The sequence below is a fragment of the Petaurus breviceps genome, unplaced genomic scaffold (genome assembly GCF_028583685.1).
Source record: "Petaurus breviceps papuanus isolate PSGF00001 unplaced genomic scaffold, PetGlider_PUasm1.0 214, whole genome shotgun sequence".
In the NCBI taxonomy this organism is placed as follows: Eukaryota; Metazoa; Chordata; class Mammalia; order Diprotodontia; family Petauridae; genus Petaurus; species Petaurus breviceps.
Genome location: NW_027185863.1, coordinates 8,786,158 through 8,803,891, shown reverse-complemented (window position 1 = coordinate 8,803,891; position 17,734 = coordinate 8,786,158). Strand labels below are relative to the sequence as shown.

General features: G+C 39.4%; 1 protein-coding gene across 1 annotated transcript in view; it reads right to left on the bottom strand.

Moving 5' to 3' along the window:
* Positions 1–501: 501 nt before the first annotated feature.
* Positions 502–17,734, bottom strand: part of LOC138165740 (F-box only protein 36-like) — a 32,750-nt gene continuing 15,517 nt past the window's right edge. The window contains exons 3-5 of the mRNA XM_069094051.1: positions 16,289–16,397; positions 7,589–7,761; positions 502–846 (exon numbers count right to left, since the gene is read on the bottom strand). Of these exons, the coding sequence (XP_068950152.1) occupies positions 679–846; positions 7,589–7,761; positions 16,289–16,397 (450 nt within the window). The 3' untranslated portion in view covers positions 502–678. The remainder of the gene's footprint in view (positions 847–7,588; positions 7,762–16,288; positions 16,398–17,734) is intronic.

Below are 17,734 nucleotides of genomic sequence, written 5' to 3'. Positions count from 1 at the left end.
TAAAAAAAAAGGCAGAGTGGATGGAGTGAAGCTTATTCTCCAGCCACCACCTCAGAACTCAGAACCCTGATGTGGTAGAGTGGGGCTGGCAGAGAGAACAGGACAGAATTTGCCTGCTCAGCCACTGTAGGTGCCTGAGTTGTATTTAGGTATCCTGAGAAGGCTGATACTAGGGAAGGAAAGCTGAAGGGGTCTCTAGTAGGGGAATATTAAAGGATATGATGTACTTGCATTGGAGACAAGCCCACAATTGGCTATGGGGAAATGGGGATGGATATAGCCAATCTTCCCAATCTCTGAGTGATTAACCACCTACCACTGGGTGGTCATTTCACAACCCACCCCCAGGGGACTAGCTTTAGAGACCACTGATCTAAGGAAAGTTGTGCTATACCTTAATATTAAACTTTTCCATGTTTGACATGTTTTGTCAAATAATGGCTGTGGATATTGCTATTCCCCCAAATTTAAGTGATCAAACAAATGAAAAATTCTTACATGCTAAGCGCTGAAAAAGTTCATTTTTATTTTGAAAACATTTCAGATGCAGAAGATTGTGTGCATACACACACACCTATGTATGTAAATCACATTGCTCAAATGTGCCACCTCTGTTACATCCATAAACATGGTACAATTGTGATCCTGGTTGTTGAAAGAAAATTCTTATTTCGGTGATTAGAAGAATGCAGTTTGTCTCCTCTGCATGGGCTGCCTCTGATGGTCTGCTTTTTGATGGAAATTTATCAGCTTCTTATAAACCATTAGCCCCACTCTCTTTATGTCGAAGGCACTTTTGTTTTGCAATATTCTAATTTTCTCCCAGAATTCTTCACTGTTGCACATCTGAAAAGAAAAATGTTACCATTTGAAAGATAAATGGTTACAAACATAGCATAATTATAAATGTTGATTGAATGACTCAGTGAAACATTATCACTAATCTGATGGAAACTAAACCAACTGATGTTTTTCCTAATTTAAAAGCAAGCAAACTACCTAGCATCTGGTGTTAAACTTCAGTGACAGCTTTCAATGGTAATTAACATTTTTGGTTGAAGGGAGTAGAAAGTGGAACAGGACCTTTGGTTTCATTGGTATAGAGACCTACAAGGTGAGAAAACTCCCTCTGCCAGTACAGGTCTTAGCCTAGGGCACTGAAAATTTAAGTGACTATTCCAGGGTTACAACAGCTGGTATGTTTCAGAGGCTAGACCCAAACTTCAGTTTCTAAGTTTGTCTCTAAGGCTATCCACTGTCACAATGCCTCTACTACCTATGATAGCTATTTCAAATATTTGTGGAATTCTTTAGCAGTTCTTTCCCTCCTCCCCATTCCCTGTTCTTTTTTTTTTAACCTTGACTCAACTAGATGAAGTTTCTGGCATTGTTGAATACATGCAAATGCCTGAGTTAAGTCTGAAACTGAGGAATCTAGAAGCTGTTTAACTCTCATCCATAGTTTTCTTAATTTATTTCTTATTTTTCCCTGTCAAGAGTCTAACTGAAATGATGGCTTATATTTGAATATAATTATACTAATAATAATTATAAGCCATTAAAAGAAACCAGTAACAGCTCCAGTATGGAGGAGGTGGGACTGGAAATAGTTCATATAAAAAAAGATGGGGGTGAGGGGAGTGCAGAGCCAAGATGGCAGAGTAGAAACAGGACTTCCACAGGGCTCCTGCTTTCACCTCTTCCAATACATGTAAAAAATGATACATAAATACAAAAATACATACATACATACATAAAATACATATAAACAAACTTTAGAGCTACAAAACCCACAAAGTGACAGAGAGAAACTAACCAAGAAGGGTCCAGCTCAGCGCTCTGGGAGCAGAGCCCAGCCCTACACGAGCCTGAGGTTTTAGCCTCAGGGTGGCCCAACCAGCCGGTGGCTGGAGGGACATCAGAAGAATGGACCACCAGCAGCTGTGGTGGATTCCAGAATTATCAACCCATAAAATGCCAAAGACAAAGTGAGAGGTTAGTGAACTTTGGGAGGAGGGAGTTTGGGAGTGCAGTCTGGCCTCTGCCCCATGGGCAAGAAGTGGCTGAGGAGTGGCAGCCACTGCGTGGCTCTTCAGAGCTCCTGGCCTGCAGATTGTAGGGGACCAAGTGACCAGTCTGAGGGGTAATCACTCTTGCTTTAATCTGCTTGGATCTGGATAACTGTCTAGCGTGGACATCCTGGGGTGCATGACGAGTGTGCCAGAGCCAGTGGAGGCTCCTGAGAGGGCACCCAACTAATTACCTCCAGTAGCTGAGAAAACCCCAGAGATTTGGGACAAAGCTCTCCTCTCTGAAAGCAGAGTTCTACTATGGCAAAGTAACTGAGTGGCAACATGAGCAAGCAAAAGAAGCAGAGCAAGCACAGAAATCCAATTTTGGATTCCTTTTTTGGGGACAAAAAGGATCAAGGCACGGAGCAGGAGGAAGACAGTGGAGTCAGAACTCCTGAACCAAAAGCTTCCAAGAAAAATATGAACTAGTTACAGGCCATAGAGGAGCTTAAGAAGGATTTTGAAAACCAAATAAGAGAAGTGGAGGGAAAACTGGGAAGAGAAATGAGAATGATGCAAGAAAATCATGAAGACAGTCAACAACCTTACTGAAGAAAATTACACCTTAAAAAAATAGACTAATTCAAATGGCAAAAGAGGCTCAAAAAAGCCAGTGAGGAGAAAAATGTCTTAAAGAGACAAATTTTCCAGATGGAAAAAGAATATCAAAAGCTCAGTGAAGAGAATCATTCCTTCAGAATTAGATTGGAGCAAATGGAAGCTAGTGACTTTATGAGAAATCAAGATACTATTAAACAGATCCAAACAAATGAAAAAATAGAAGGCAATGTGAAAGATCTCATTGGAAAAACCACTGACCTGGAAAATAGATCCAGGAGAGAGAATTTAAAAATTATTGGACTACCTGAAAGCCATGATCAAAGTAAGAACCTAGAAATCATCCTCCAGGAAGTTCTCAAAGAAAACTGCCCTGATGTTTTAGAACCAGAGGGCAAAATAGAGGTTGAAAGAATCCACCGATCACCTCCTGAAAAAGATCCCAAAAAGAAAACTCCTAGGAATATCATAGCCAGGTTCCAGAGTTCCCAGATCAAGGAGAAAATATTACAAGCAGCCAGGAAGAAACAATTTGAATATTGTGGAAACACAATCAGGATAACCCAGGATCTGGCAGCTTCTACACTGAGGGATTGAAGGGCTTGGAATATGATATTCTGGAGGTCAAATGAGCTGGGATTAAAACCAAGAATCACCTATCCAGCAAAACTGAGTATCATGTTTCAGGGGAAAATATGGTCATTCAATGGAATAGAGAACTTTCAAGCATTCATGATGACAAAAACAGAGTTGCATAGAACATTTGACATTCAGATACAAGAAGCAAGAGAAGCATGAGAAGGCAAACAGGGAAGAGAAATCATAAGGAACTTATCAAAGTTGAACTATTTACATTCCTACATGGAAAAATGATAATTGTAAGTTATGAAACTTTTCTCAGTATGAGAATAGTTGAAGGGAATATAAATGTCTATAATGTATGTATGTATACATACATATATGTCTATATAGGAGGGTATATGGGCATATGAATACATATGTGAGTGTGTGTATATATATGTGTGTGCAAGTATACATAGACAGAGGGCAAAGGACCAATTGAATCGGAAGGGATAATGCTTAAAAGGTGAAATTGAGAGGTGAGAGAGGAATAAAATGAGAGGAGATGGGGAGAAACAGAATGGGGTAAATTATCTTATATAGAAGAGGCAAGGGAAAACTTACAATGGAGGGGAAGCACAGGAAGGCAAAAGCGAATGGCTTAGGGAAGGAATGACATATACACTAAATAGAGTATCTCACCCTACAGGAGAGTAGGAGGGAGGGGATGAGAGGGGAAATAATGGAGGGGAGGGCAGGTTGTGGGGGAGGAAAGTTAGAAGCACACACTTTTGAAAAGGGACAGGTAGTAGAGAATAGAACAAGTGGGGGGTGGGATAGGATGGAGGGAAATATAGTCAATCTTTCACAATATATTCACTATGGTAATGTTTTGAATAGCTTCACATGTACAACCTATATTGATTCCCTTATCTTCCCAGTAAGGGTGACTGACTAGGGAGGAAGGGAAAGAATCTGGATTCAAAGTTTTAAAATCAAATGTTTAAAAAATATACATATTATTATTATTATTTTTACATGCAACTGTAAAATAAGTTATATAGGTACTGGGGCACAGAGATCCATCTTGCCCTACTGGAAAGTCAGAGAGGGTATGGGGGAAGATATAGGAGAGAACAGATTGGGGGAGGGAGTATTCAGTGGGATTGCTGTTTTGGGGTGGTGGGTAGGGGAAATATGTGGAGAAAATTTGTAACTCAAAATCTTGTGGAAATGAATGATGTAAACTAAAAACAAACATTAAATTTAATTAAAAAAAAAGATGTGGCCCATTTTGGTGGACTGGGAGCTCAATCTGAGTCAATAGTGTGATATGATCTGGAAGAACAAAAGATCCAGAATAACAAGGGAATTCATGAAAAGAAATGCTAGTGAAGGTGGCCTAGCCATACCAGATCTTAAATTGTATTATAAAGCAGCAGTCATCAACACTACTTGGTACTGGATAAGAAATAGAGTGGTGGATCAGTGGAATACATTAAATACACAAGACACAGTAGTCAATGACTATTAGTAATCCATTGTTTGATAGACCCAAAGACTCTAGCTTCTGAGATAACTCAGTATTTGACAAAACCTGCTGAAGAAAACTGGAAAATAGTATAGCAGAAAGTGGGCACAGACCAATATCTTATACCATATACCAAAATAAAGTCAAAATGGGTTCATGATTTAGATATAAAGGCTGATATTATATGCAATCTGGGAGAGCAAGGGATAGTTTACCTGTAAGATTTATGGAGAAGGGAAGACTTTGTAGCCAGAGATAGAAAGTGTTACAAAATGCAAAATGGATAACTTTGATTACATTAAATTGAAAAGTTTTTTTCTTTTTTTTTTTTTTAAAGCAATCGGGGTTAAGTAACTTGTTCAAGGTTACACGGCCAGTTATTTCTGGTTTGGTGCTGAGTATCTGAGCCCAGATTTGATCCTCATGTCAGCCATCTGGCCACCCCTAAGCAATTGGGATTAAGTAACTTGCTCAAGGTTACACAGCTAGGTGTTTCTGGGTGGGTGCTAAGTGTCTGAGCCCAGGATTCAATCCCCAGGTCATCCCAACACTGGAGCCGGTGTTTTTACTCGCTGCGCTACCTGGCCACCCCAAAATTGAAAAGTTTTTGTACAAAGTCAATGCAACCAAGATTACAAGGGAAGCAGAAAATTGGGAAAGAATCTTTACAACCAATGTCTAGGATAAAGACCTCATTTCTAAAATATACAGAGAGCTGAGTCAAATTTATAAGAATACAAGTCTTTGCCCAATTGATAAATGGTCAAGGGATATGAACAGGTAGTTTTCAGAGGAAGAAATTAAAGATATCTATAATCATATGAAAAAATGCTCTAAATCACTACTGATTAGACAAATGCAAATGAAAACAACTCTGAGGTACCCCATCTCACCTGTAAGATTGGCTAAGATGACAAAACAGGAAAATTATAAATGCTGAAGAAGATGTGGGAAAATTGGAACACAAATTCTTTGTTGGTGGAGTTGTGAACTGATCCACCCATTCTGGAGAGCAATTTGGAATTATGCCCAAAGGGCTATAAAAATGTGCATACCCTGTCACACAGCAATACAGCTTATAGGATTGTATCTCAAAGAGATCATACAAGTGGGAAAAGGACCCTATGTACAAAAAATATTTGTAGCAGCTCTTTTTGAGGTGGCAAAGAACTGGAAATCAAGGGGATGTCCATCAATTGGGGAATGGCTAAACAAGTTGTGGTATATGAATGTAATGGAATACTATTGTGCTATAAGAAATGAGGAGCAGATGGACTTCATAATGACCTGGAAAGACTTATATAAACTGATGCTGAGTGAGAGGATCAGAAACAGGAAAACACTGTACACGATCACAGACACATTGTATTTGTGATGACTAACTTTGATAGACTGGGCTCTTCTCAGCAATGCAAGGTTATAAAACGATTACAAAAGGCTTATGATGAAAAAGGCTATTCACATCCAGAGAAAGAATCACAGAGTCTGAATGCAGACTGAAGCAAACTACTTGTTCTCTTTCTTTTTTTGCTTTGTTTTCTTTTGTTTCTTCTTTCTTGTTGTTCATTCCATTGGTTATAATTCTTCTTTACAACTTGACTACTGTTTAATGTGAAGGTATATGTAGAACCTATATCAGATTGCATGCTGCCTTGGAGGGGGGAGTAGAGAGAGGGAGAGAAAATTTAGAACTCAAAAGCTTGTGGAACTGAATGTTGTAAATTAAAAATAAATAAATTTAAAAGAAAAAAAATCAGTGTGATAGCACTAATACTATTTTCCAGTTTTCCCAGCAGTTTTTGTGATAGCAACAAAAAAGAGAGTATGTTCAGTGTCTCTGATAAGATAGGGCATAATCCCATCATACTCTATACTCATTAACTGACATGTGGCATATGGTTTCCAATTCTAGGCATCACAGTTTAGGAAAGACATTCACAAATTGAATGGGTACAGAAGAGCATGACTAAGATGATGAGGGGCTTGAAGAACATGCCATGTAAGGATTAAATTTCTGAAAAAAAGAATCACCCCAAAACTTGAATGTTTAGCCTTGAGAAGAGAATCCATGAGAAGGCAGTGATAGATGTCATCAAGTCATTAAAGGGCTCCCATGATAATACTTGCTCTGCCTGGTGCCAATGGACAAAAAAAGAAAAAAAAATGAGAGCAATGGGTTGAAATTGTAGAAAAATAGATGGGCTCCATATAAGGAAAAAACTTGCTAATACTTTGAACAGACCAGAAGTATATAATAGATTTCCTCAGGAAATAATGAGCTCCCCTTTGCTGGTAATAAGCATTTATCAGGTACTTACTGGGCCAGGTGCTGTGCTAAATGTTGGAGATACAAATAAAATTTTTTTTTAAATCCCTGCCCTCAAGGAACTTACATTCTCATAGGTGAGGATGAAATAAGAGGTCTGAAGGTGGGGGTAATGAGTAGAAAAGATGACCAGATGGGGAATGGGGGCAAAGTGTAGAGAGCAAGAAACAAAGCTGAGATGGAGGTTCCAAAGGGTCTGGTCAAACCAGTCCATGCCTTCAAGAAGAAACTAAAAGTCTATAAAGTGTTGAAGTCTCTGGCATTGTTAAGTACATGGAAATACCTGAGTATGTATAGAACTGAGGAATGTGGAAGCTGTTTGACTCCTAATAAGATACAAGATATATATATAAAGCAGCTGGTAACCCCAAAATGGAAGACTCTATTTAGCTAGGGGAACCAATTCCTCCAGCAGAGGCCTACATCAAAAGAAAGAGGTGGTGTAATTACTACCCTAGTAAAAAATTTCATTGCATGGAGCTCCTTAATGTTTCCTAAATGAACTTTTTTTTTTAGCTTCAAAATACTACAAGAGGTTACCTTTTGGAATTTTTTGCAGGTTTTTGACAACTGTCCAATGTCATACAAATCCAAAAAAGAGAAGATGTGTATGAGTAGGTGGTCAGGCATTCGAACTAAAAAATCATAATGCCCACGGCATAAATTCAAAGCATATTCTAGAACCTTCTTGCCAAACACATTCTGCAATTGTTCTGAAAAGCAAAGAGAGAAATCAAAATGAGACATATCAAGACCCAAAACACCTTTCTTTAAAAAAAAAAACCCACAAACATTATAGGGAGGGGTACTGCTACACTGGTCTCAGAATGGAACGAGCATTTTTAAAAGACAACTAACAGGGGAAGTATTAATAAAGGAATTGCAGTTTGAGTGATTGGCGCAATACTCCATGTGTATTAAAGTGAAAGTTGCACAGCTTGGTCAGTATTTAAATGCACTGCTGCTATCTCATTGAGACATGTTGCTTTGTTTTGTAAGTCATAAAGATATGAAGTTTTTCCTCTACTCTCACTGTAATCACAATGGGTCTTTAGATTATAACCTAGTATCTCTAATTCCACTGAATAACTCTGTTAGTTCAATAACAGATGGCTTGCCATGACCAATATTCATTTATTCATTAGTTTGTGTATCTATTCACATACACTTCATACACCTCATCACCTGATGACCAACCCTTTGGCAATGACTCTTTCTTAAAAAAAAAAAATTGTGGGTTTTTTTTTTGTTTTGCCTTTTGGAGGGCAATTGGGGTTAAATGACTTGCCCAAGGTCACACAGCTATTTTTTGTGATAAGTATTTGAGGTTGGATCTGAACCCCACTCCAGGGCTGGTGCTCTATTCACTGTGCCACCTAGCCGCCCCGATATTAGAATTGCTGATTCTTTTTTCTTTTGCTTTTTGGAGGGCAGTTGGGGTTAAGTAACTTACCCCAGGTTACACGGCTAGTTTTTGTGTGTGGGTGTTAAGTGTCTGAAGCTGGAACTGAACTCGGGTCCTCCTGACTCTGGGGCTGGCACTTTACTCACTGCGCCACCTGGCTGCCCCTGGCAATAACTCTTTCTATACTCAGGCAAAAGGGTAAAGGTCAAAGAGCAATACACCACAAGTCAGAAGTTCTGGGATCTAGTCCCCTTCTGCCACTTGCTAGTGATGTGATCTTGGACAAGTCACTTTCCCTCTCTTGGTCCCAGGTTCCTTATCTGCAAAGTGAGGGAGTTGGATTAGATCTCTAAGGTCTGTTTCAGCTTCAGCTCTAAATTTTAGGAACCTTCAAGTCCTCAGAGAGGCAGCATAACACAGTGGATATGAGGTGCTGGGGTCAGAGACAAGAAGACCTGCAGTCAAGTTCCCCCTCAGACACACACCAATGGTGTGTCCGTGGGCAAACCAAAGGCCCTCGGTGCTCCCCAAGTTACAGAGGAGTTGTCCATCCACATCAGAGGAGGGAGTTTAGCATTAAGGCAGAGAGTCCTCTGGAGACTTCCTTATGTTAAAGAAATCTCAGGATTGACTGAGTAAAAAAAAGAGGGGGGGATTGGTGAAGGGACCTTCAATAGCAGTGTTGTTCAGTAGATAAAATACTGGCTTTACAATCAGGGGACCCAGGTTCAAATCCGGCTTCAGATTCTACCCATATAGCTTTGGACAAATCATTTACTCTTTTTTTTTTTGCTTTTTGGAGGGGGGAAAGCAAGGCAATTGGGGTTAAGTGACTAGCCCAAGGTCACACAGTAAGTGCATCAAGTGTCTGAGGCTGGATTTGAACTCAGATGCTCCTGACTCCAGGGCTAGTGCTCTATTCACTGTACCACCTAGCCACCCCCTTAGATCATTTACTCTTCTCTGCACCTCAGTTTCTTCAACTGCCAAAAAAAAGAGTGAAGGAGGTCTGGATTTCCTTCTGGCTCTAGATCTACAATCTTATGATCTCATCTGAAAAGATATACCAACCACCAGCAGGCTTTCCAAGGCTTTCTGACCTTTCTAGACCAGCTGGAGCTGGCTGGCATAACCTTTGAATATCCTGGGTCACCTCTACACCAGGATAGGGAATTAAAAACTGGGGACACAACAGAAAGTTTCAAGGTAGCACCTGAACTGAGCTTTAGCAGAAGCCGACAATTCTAAAAGGCAAGGGATATGGAAGGAGTGTATTCCAGGGATGAAGGATGGTTTGTGTGAATTCACAGATGCTGGAGATGGACTCTGAGTTAAAGAAACAGTTAACAGTTCAGTTTGGTTGTAATGGCATGTAAAGTATGTGTTGTCCATGTCATTTGTGAATGGCCACATGGGTTGTCGAAATGGCTCATGGTTAGGCATGGATAGGTATCTCAGAAATCTTACCCACTCCTCTGCAAAGAGGACTGTGTGGTTCCTGTCTTAAGGGTATTCAAACATGCCACAAGACACTATTATTTTGTTTTCCTCGGAGTGATATGGATACCAGACTAGAATTTTATTAGTCTCCCTAAATATTTCTCTTCTGGGGATGTAATTTTTTTAGGTTTAAAACAAAAAAAATTTAGGTTGCCTAGTAGCTATTCTTTATATGGAAAGGGTAACCCAAACTTATACGTACAGGTTGGATTCCTCATCAGATGCTAGTTACACAAAAGATCATCACAAATAGTGAATAGCAATTAAACCCATTTATCCAAACAAATAGCAAACAAAAATTGAAGTTCTATGGATTAAAATATGCCAGAAAATACACAAGAATGAATGAGCTCTTTATATGAGAGTGAGAGTGAGATCTCAGCTCAACCAAGAAAAAAGCCTCAATCTCAGCCAACGGGAAATTCTCCAGAGTCTCTGGGGAAGCAAAGTGGAAATCGGGGATATATTAAAAAGTCAGCTACCCTGATATGTCTGGAGTTTCTAAAATTTCTCTCTGTTTCTCTCTCTCCCTCTCTGTGTTTCTGTATTTGTCTCTGTTTCTCTGTCTTTGTCTCTCTGTGGATCTAGAGTCACTCCCCAAAAGAGTCTGGAATCGTGAATCTCTCCTCTCCAAAACTTCCCCATCAGCTCTGCCTTTCCTGTAGTCAAACAGGGCTTTGTTAGCATTTTCTTCACCAGTGCAAAATCACATTCTGTCGATGGTATTCTGTCGATAATAATGCAACACAAGGCTGCCCCATACCATGCAGCTAGGATGGAAGTTAGATTATATAGGGTACATGAAAGACAGTAAAATAAAATGCGACTGGAAAGTTAGGATGGAGTCAGATTCTAAAAGACATTAAATATCATGATGAAGAGTTTTTATTTTATTCTAGAGGCAGTAGGGAGCCACTGAAAATTTTTGAGCAGAGGAATGGCATGGTCAGACCTATTCTTTAGGAAAAGGGAAGACACCTGACTCAAGGAGGCCACCGAGGAAGGTGATGAGTACCTAAATTAGCATTGTGCCAAATGATGGTTTTATATAATAATAATAGCCAATATTATTATTATTATACATAAAGCACTGTAAGATTTATGAAGCATTTTCCTTATAAAATCTGTGATATCATATCAAGTATTGTAATCCCCATTTTACTGATGAGAAATTTGAGGCTCAGAATTAGTGACTTGTCTCTGCTCACATTGCTAGTTAACTGTAGAACTAAAATCAAAACCTAATCATCTACTTATTTCAGGTTCACTGCTTTTTCTACTTTGTCTCATTGACTTTGCAACATTAAAGATATAAAGAAGCATCCATTTGGTTGTAAGAAAAGCTAGACCATTGATTATAGTGTTCCATGCAGTACCTAATAACAGAAATATTCATTCTTTTTCTTTCAAAACATTACTTAGTGGTTTGCTTCCCTCCTGTCTCTCCCACACCAACAATCACAAGTTTGGATCATTTGAAATAGTTAACAAAATTAACTGATAATTTGCATGAAGATCCGGCAAGTTTCCACAGTAACACTTAATGGCCCAGTGAATGCAATTTGCTCAGGCACATCAGATGGAAAATAACATCTTTCAGATGAATGAATATATTTCATTTTATTCTTAAAGCCTGTCTTGCTGAGGCAGAAACAAAGTATAGACCTGAATACTAAAAGCTTTTCATTTTTTATATAGAAGCACCAGATGCGTCACTTCAAAATCCAATTACTTTTTTTTTAATCTCAAAAAAAAAAAAACCCCAACAAAAACCCAAACCATCATAGTTTGGGATTTTAAGTAATACCAAGAGGAGGAGTTGATATATTTCTCTGTGTTTATAATACCATATGGAATGGTTTGTTTATTGTCTTGGCCCAAATATAGCCTACCCTCCCATACAAGCCACACTCCCTAAATCTAAGCTAACACATGGATGCGTGAATCTGATCAAATCACTTAACCCTTCAGTGCTCTCAGCAAATCACTAAGATGAGAAGATGCAGAACAGGGGCTAGCAGACCTACATCGGTAAAAGGAGTTTTCCTACTGGTAGCCTCCTATGCCAATGAAGTCATAAAAATAGTGAGATACACAGATATGTATGTATGCATGTGTGCATGATGTGTTTGCACATGTGTATATAAACATGAACATACTTGTGTGTGTTGTCTTTGTGTATGGATGCATATATGTGAGCACATTAAAGTACGAATGTACATATACATCTGTTGTGTTGTATGTTATATATATAGTTATGTGCATGTACAAAGATACATAGCTATACATGCATGTGTGTATATATGCACTGAAAAATAAAACAGAGACTAAACACTCAGGTCTAATATGTCACATTCAAGAACAAAGTAATACAATGTAGACCTGGAATTAGAACCAGCTTAGAAAATGGCCATATTAAAATACAATGATTCTTTAAAGGATAATGGGAGGTTTCTGATAGGCCCTTTTTTTCTCCTTTTGATCATGGGAAACACCACCTTGTCTGTACTAAAAGGAATCTCTGAGTACCCTCCCCACATCCTTCTTCAGAAAAAGTGTTTCTAACCCTTCATAGAACGTCTTTATCATTGGCTTAAGGCTTGGTCACAGCAAGAAGGTCATAGCTCTGATGACAAGTTTGATTCTAGGTTCTGTCATTAATAAACTGGGTTATCTCCCAATGGTCACTTTTTTTCTCCAAGTTTCATTTTCTTCATCTGTAAAATGAGAAGATTGAAGGAAATGTCCACTAAGATACCCTCTACTCAAATATTTGGTAATTCTAGGGTTCTGACTTTATCACTCAACTGAAATTGCTCTCTCCAAGGTTACCAGTGATCTCACTTTAATTGCCACATCTGATGGTCTCTTCTCAGTCTTCATAGTTTTCTCTGTAGCACTTGACCCTGTTAGCCATCCTCTCCTCCTATATACTCTTGCCTCTGGCCTTTTGTGACACTTGGACCTCTTCTCAGTCTTCTTGGCAGTATTATCACCTGTATCCTGCTTCCTAAATATGGGGTACATGCTAAGACTCTGTCCTTGGCTCTCCCATGGTTTCAATGATTACCTCTGTTCAGATGACTCCCAGATCTATCTATCCAGCCCTACTTTCTCACCTGAGCCACAGTCACTCTAATGGAATTATCCAACAATCTATGCTTGACCCTGTGCTGTATTCTTCTACCCCCTCCCCTGCATCTAATATGATGGCTGGCCCATAGGAAACACTTAATAACTTCTATTAATTAATAAATTAAACACAATGCATTCTATTAATTAATTGACTGATTAGTTAGATCTGCCCAATATTCTTGCCCATCAAAATCTTTTTAAATTATGACTGCAATCAAAAGTGTTAGCTTCTCTTCTAACTTTCTGTCATCTGTAAATCTGATAAATATACCATCTACAGCATGAAGTCAAGTGGAAATTCCTGGTTCATTCCATTGGATCCCTCCTTCCATGGTAACATTAAACTAGTAAATACTACTACAATTCTGGCTAGTCTACTAGTTCCTAATCCACCTCTTTATATTGTTAAATGATCCTCATTGCTCCATGCTTTCCACAAGAACACCATGAAAGATTCTGTCAAATGCTTGATTAAAATCTACACACCTGGGGCGGCCAGGTAGCAAGCGAGTAAGAGCACCGGCTCCAGGGTCGGGATGACCTGGGATCGAATATGGCTCAGACACTTAGTACCACACCCAGAAATAACTGGCCGTGTAACCTTGAGCAAGTTACTTAACCCCAATTGCTTAAAAAAAATTCTACACACCTAATGTTGTTCTTGTTCAGTCACATCTGACTCTACGTGATCCCATTTAAGGGTTTTCTTGGCAAAGATACCGGAGTGGTTTGCCATTTCCTTCTTCAGCTCATTTTACAGATGAGGAAACTAAGGCAAACGGAGTTAAGGGATTTGCCCAGAGTCACACAGCTAGTAAAGATCTAAGGCCAAATTTGAACTCAGATCTTCCTGACTCCAGGCCTACCGCTCTATCCACTGCACCACCTAGCTGCCCAACCTGCAACCTTGGATAAACTCATCAGGAGAGTCATAGGAGTCTCATAATGAGAGTCATTTAATTTCAGAATAACACAGAAGTAACACTGAACTTCCCAGCTTTGAAGCAATCTCCATTAGGTCATGAAAAGACACAAATTTGGTCTTGAAAAGAATTATCTTCTCACTTAGGAGAGTTAAAGGATAAAACTTAGAGCCAGAATTTATATTATATATATATTTTTTTTCACTTTTTTGGAGGGTAATTGGGGTTAAGTGATTTGCCCAAAGTCACATGGCTAAGTAAGTGTGTCAACTGTCTGAGGCTGGATTTGAACTCAGGTCCTCCTGACTCCAGGGCCGGTGCTCTATTCACTGTGCCACCTGGCCACCCCCAGAATTTATATTTTAATGCCAATAAGCATGACAGTAACTGCCATAAGCCAAGGTCCTTTCATTTGTTTGAATTGTTATGGTATGAGCAAGCACAAGACTTGTTTGGAATTGTCATTGTTGGGTAAACCAAACCTTGGAGCTCACCCAAAAGACTTGAACAAAGAACAAGGGGAGGCAGGTAGGTCTGGTTTTTGGCAGGTGGTCTCCCCTCATCAGCATTCTCTAAGCTATGAATGGACTTTGATTCTTGACATGAGGGAAAATTACTCAGTGCCACTCATTCTGACCTTGGAGGAGAGTGCTTATGAGTAGAAAATGAAGGAGTCAAGTAAGCAGGATGGGAGAAGCAAACAGGAAGCAGGGAGAGAAAGTAGATACTATAGAGAGTAGAGAGCAGTTATGTGTACTTATGAACTGTGGCAGATACAAGTCCACAGGGTATTGCTAAGATAATCTAGTTCAGGATGGAAAAACAAACTTATGACCTTTTTCCCCTCCTTCCTTTTCTTCTCCCTATAAGGGATGATTGCATGGTAGGTCATTTACTTACCTTTTACTCCCTACTTCTCTCCAGGGGGAAAAAGTCACACATATAAGAATTTTGGTCATTTGAGGGGTGGGGGATTTTGGATTTGTCTAGAACCCAGAAGGATCATTTGAGAAATAAGCAATAAAATTAATCCCACCTAGGAAGAAAGAGTTTATCTCCCAGCATCCTCTGAAGCTCCATTGAGAACTATATTGAAGGAAACAATCTCCTTGCCTCTGGAAAACTAGGATGGCTCACACCTAATTTGATCCCAAGGAGTTGATAGCAGAATGAAAATAGCCTTGGGAAGAAAGCAGCTAACCAAAGACACTATCCAGTGGACCTTGTCAGGCTTCCTAGACTGGTTATTGGTGAAAGTGTGAAAAAGAAATGCATTTCTCATTCTTAGAGAAGATGGAGGAAGTACTAATTGCAGGCACTAGACAAAAATACATGTGAAGACGCAGACCAGATTTTTAGGAAGTATCATAATCTGGGGTTAGGCTCAGTCCTTCTTGCCATCTCTTTTTTCCCCACCTTTGGAATGGATATAGGGGCCTCCAGGGAAGGAATTTCCTCTGCCAATGCAGATCTGCATGTTACAGTCCTAGACAGCAGCTGTGGCACTGAGATATCAGGATCATATAGCCAACACCAAAGTGTCATAGGTGCAACTGGAACCTAGACCTTCCTGGCCAGTGGCCAGCTCTCTAGCCATCCCGCTTCTCTCAGTCATGGTTAATAACAGAGGAAGCATAATTATGGTTAATAATAAGAGGAATAACTAGGTGGCTTAGTGAATAGAGCACTGAGCCTGGGGTCAGGAAGACCTGAGTTTAAATCCAGCCTCAGACACTTACTAGCTGTGTGACCCTGGACAAGTCACTTAACCTCTGTTTGCCTTGGAGGCAACTAGGTGGCTTAGTGAATAGAGCACTGAGCCTGGGGTCAGGAAGACCTGAGTTCAAATGCTTCAGGTACTTACTAGCTGTATGACCCCGGGCAAGTGACTCAACCTTTGTTTGCCTTAATCCCCTGGGGAATGAGAGCAATGCACTTCAGTATATTTGCCAAGAAAATCCCATGGACAGTATGATTTATGGGGTCACAAAGAGTTGGATATGACTGAACAACAAAAACAATAACAAAATGACAGGTAGCCTCAGGCTGGGCAGCACTGAAACAAAGCTGATTGTGGCCTCTGGATGGCCTCCCATAAAACCATCTTTATACTCCTGATCATTCAGAACCCAAAGGTTTTCCTTGAAGAAGAAGGAGAAATAAAGTAGCCAAGGCCATTCCTGGCCAGCAGGTTGACAGGTTCCCGACTAGCCGGGGAGAGAAACAGGTGCCATGGGGCACAGGTGCTAGAACATGGAGGGAGACTGCGATACTTGCTGTGTTGCTTCTCATTCAGCACAAATTCTGCATGCAACCTCCTTGTTTCTCGAGGGAAGGCTGCTCCTGGTCCGGTTCGTAAAGTTATGCTCCATGACTTCCAGATAATCTGCCAGAAGAACAAAAATGATTGGAACAAACGTAGAGGAGCAGAAAGAGGCTTGTGTCAGGGAGAGCAGGGAGGATAGGAAGGGAAGAGGAAGAAATCCTAAAGAAAGAAAATTCTCAAAGCAAGAGTTGAGAAATCACAAAATCATGCTCTTAGAAATGCATAATACTTCAGGAGTCATCTCTAGTCCAATCCATACTTCAGTCCTCCAGTACATTTGTGATCTACATGTGTGGGTAGTCTCTCCACCTGTGCTGATCTCAGCTCATCCTTCTGTCTGCCAAACCTTTGTTACTCACATTCAAGTCCTCCCATAAGTTCTCCACAATGGGCCCACACGATGTGCTAGGTGCCTTCTTTGTATTCTTTTGACATTGGGAGGATACCGCTAGAAGATATGAATTGTCTGCCCACTATCCCTCATTCTAATTTACTAGCTTTCAGGCTCTTCTCTCTCCAATTTAGACTCCACAAAGCTGGCAAGTTGATAGTCTTAAAATATAGACTTGGAGATTAAAAAAAAAACAAATAAAAAGGGAAAGGACCTATCTGCGCAAAAATATTTATAGCAGCTCTTTTTATAGTGGCAAAGAATTGGAAAACTGAGGGGTTGTCCATTAATTGGGAAATGACTGAACAAGTCATGGTCTATGATTGTGATGGAATATTACTGTGCTATAAGAAATGACAAGCAGGATGCTAAAAAAAAACTTAGAAAAACTTTGAAAAAAATGCAAAGTGAAATGAGAAGAACCAGGAGAGCATTATACACAATAACAGTAATATTCTACAATGATCAGCTGTGAATTATTTAGCTATTCTCAGCAACAATGATCCAAGACAATTCTAAACGATTCATAATTTAAAATGCCATCCTTCTCCAGAGAAAGAACCAATGGAATCTGAATGAATATCAAAGCATAGGGTTTTTTTTAACTTCTTTATTTTTCTCCTTTTTTGTCCATATTTTCTTTCATAGCATGACTAATATAAAAACATATTTTTCATGACTGAGCATGTATAACCTATACAAAATTACTTGCCTTCCCAATGAAGAGGGATTGGGGGAAATGAGGTAGAGAATTTTGAACTAGAAATTAAAAAAAACAAATGTTAAAAATTTTTACATGTAATTGGAAAAAATAAATATTAAAAAAATCTATAGACCTAATAACATCACTCCCCTACTCAAAAATCATCAGTGTTCCCTCTGTCTCTATGTAATAATACAAAATCCTCAGCCTGGTATTTAAAGTTCTCCATATTGACTCCCACCCACTTTTCAAATCTTATAAGAATAATTTTCCTTTCTACTCTAGCTAAACTATATACACCAT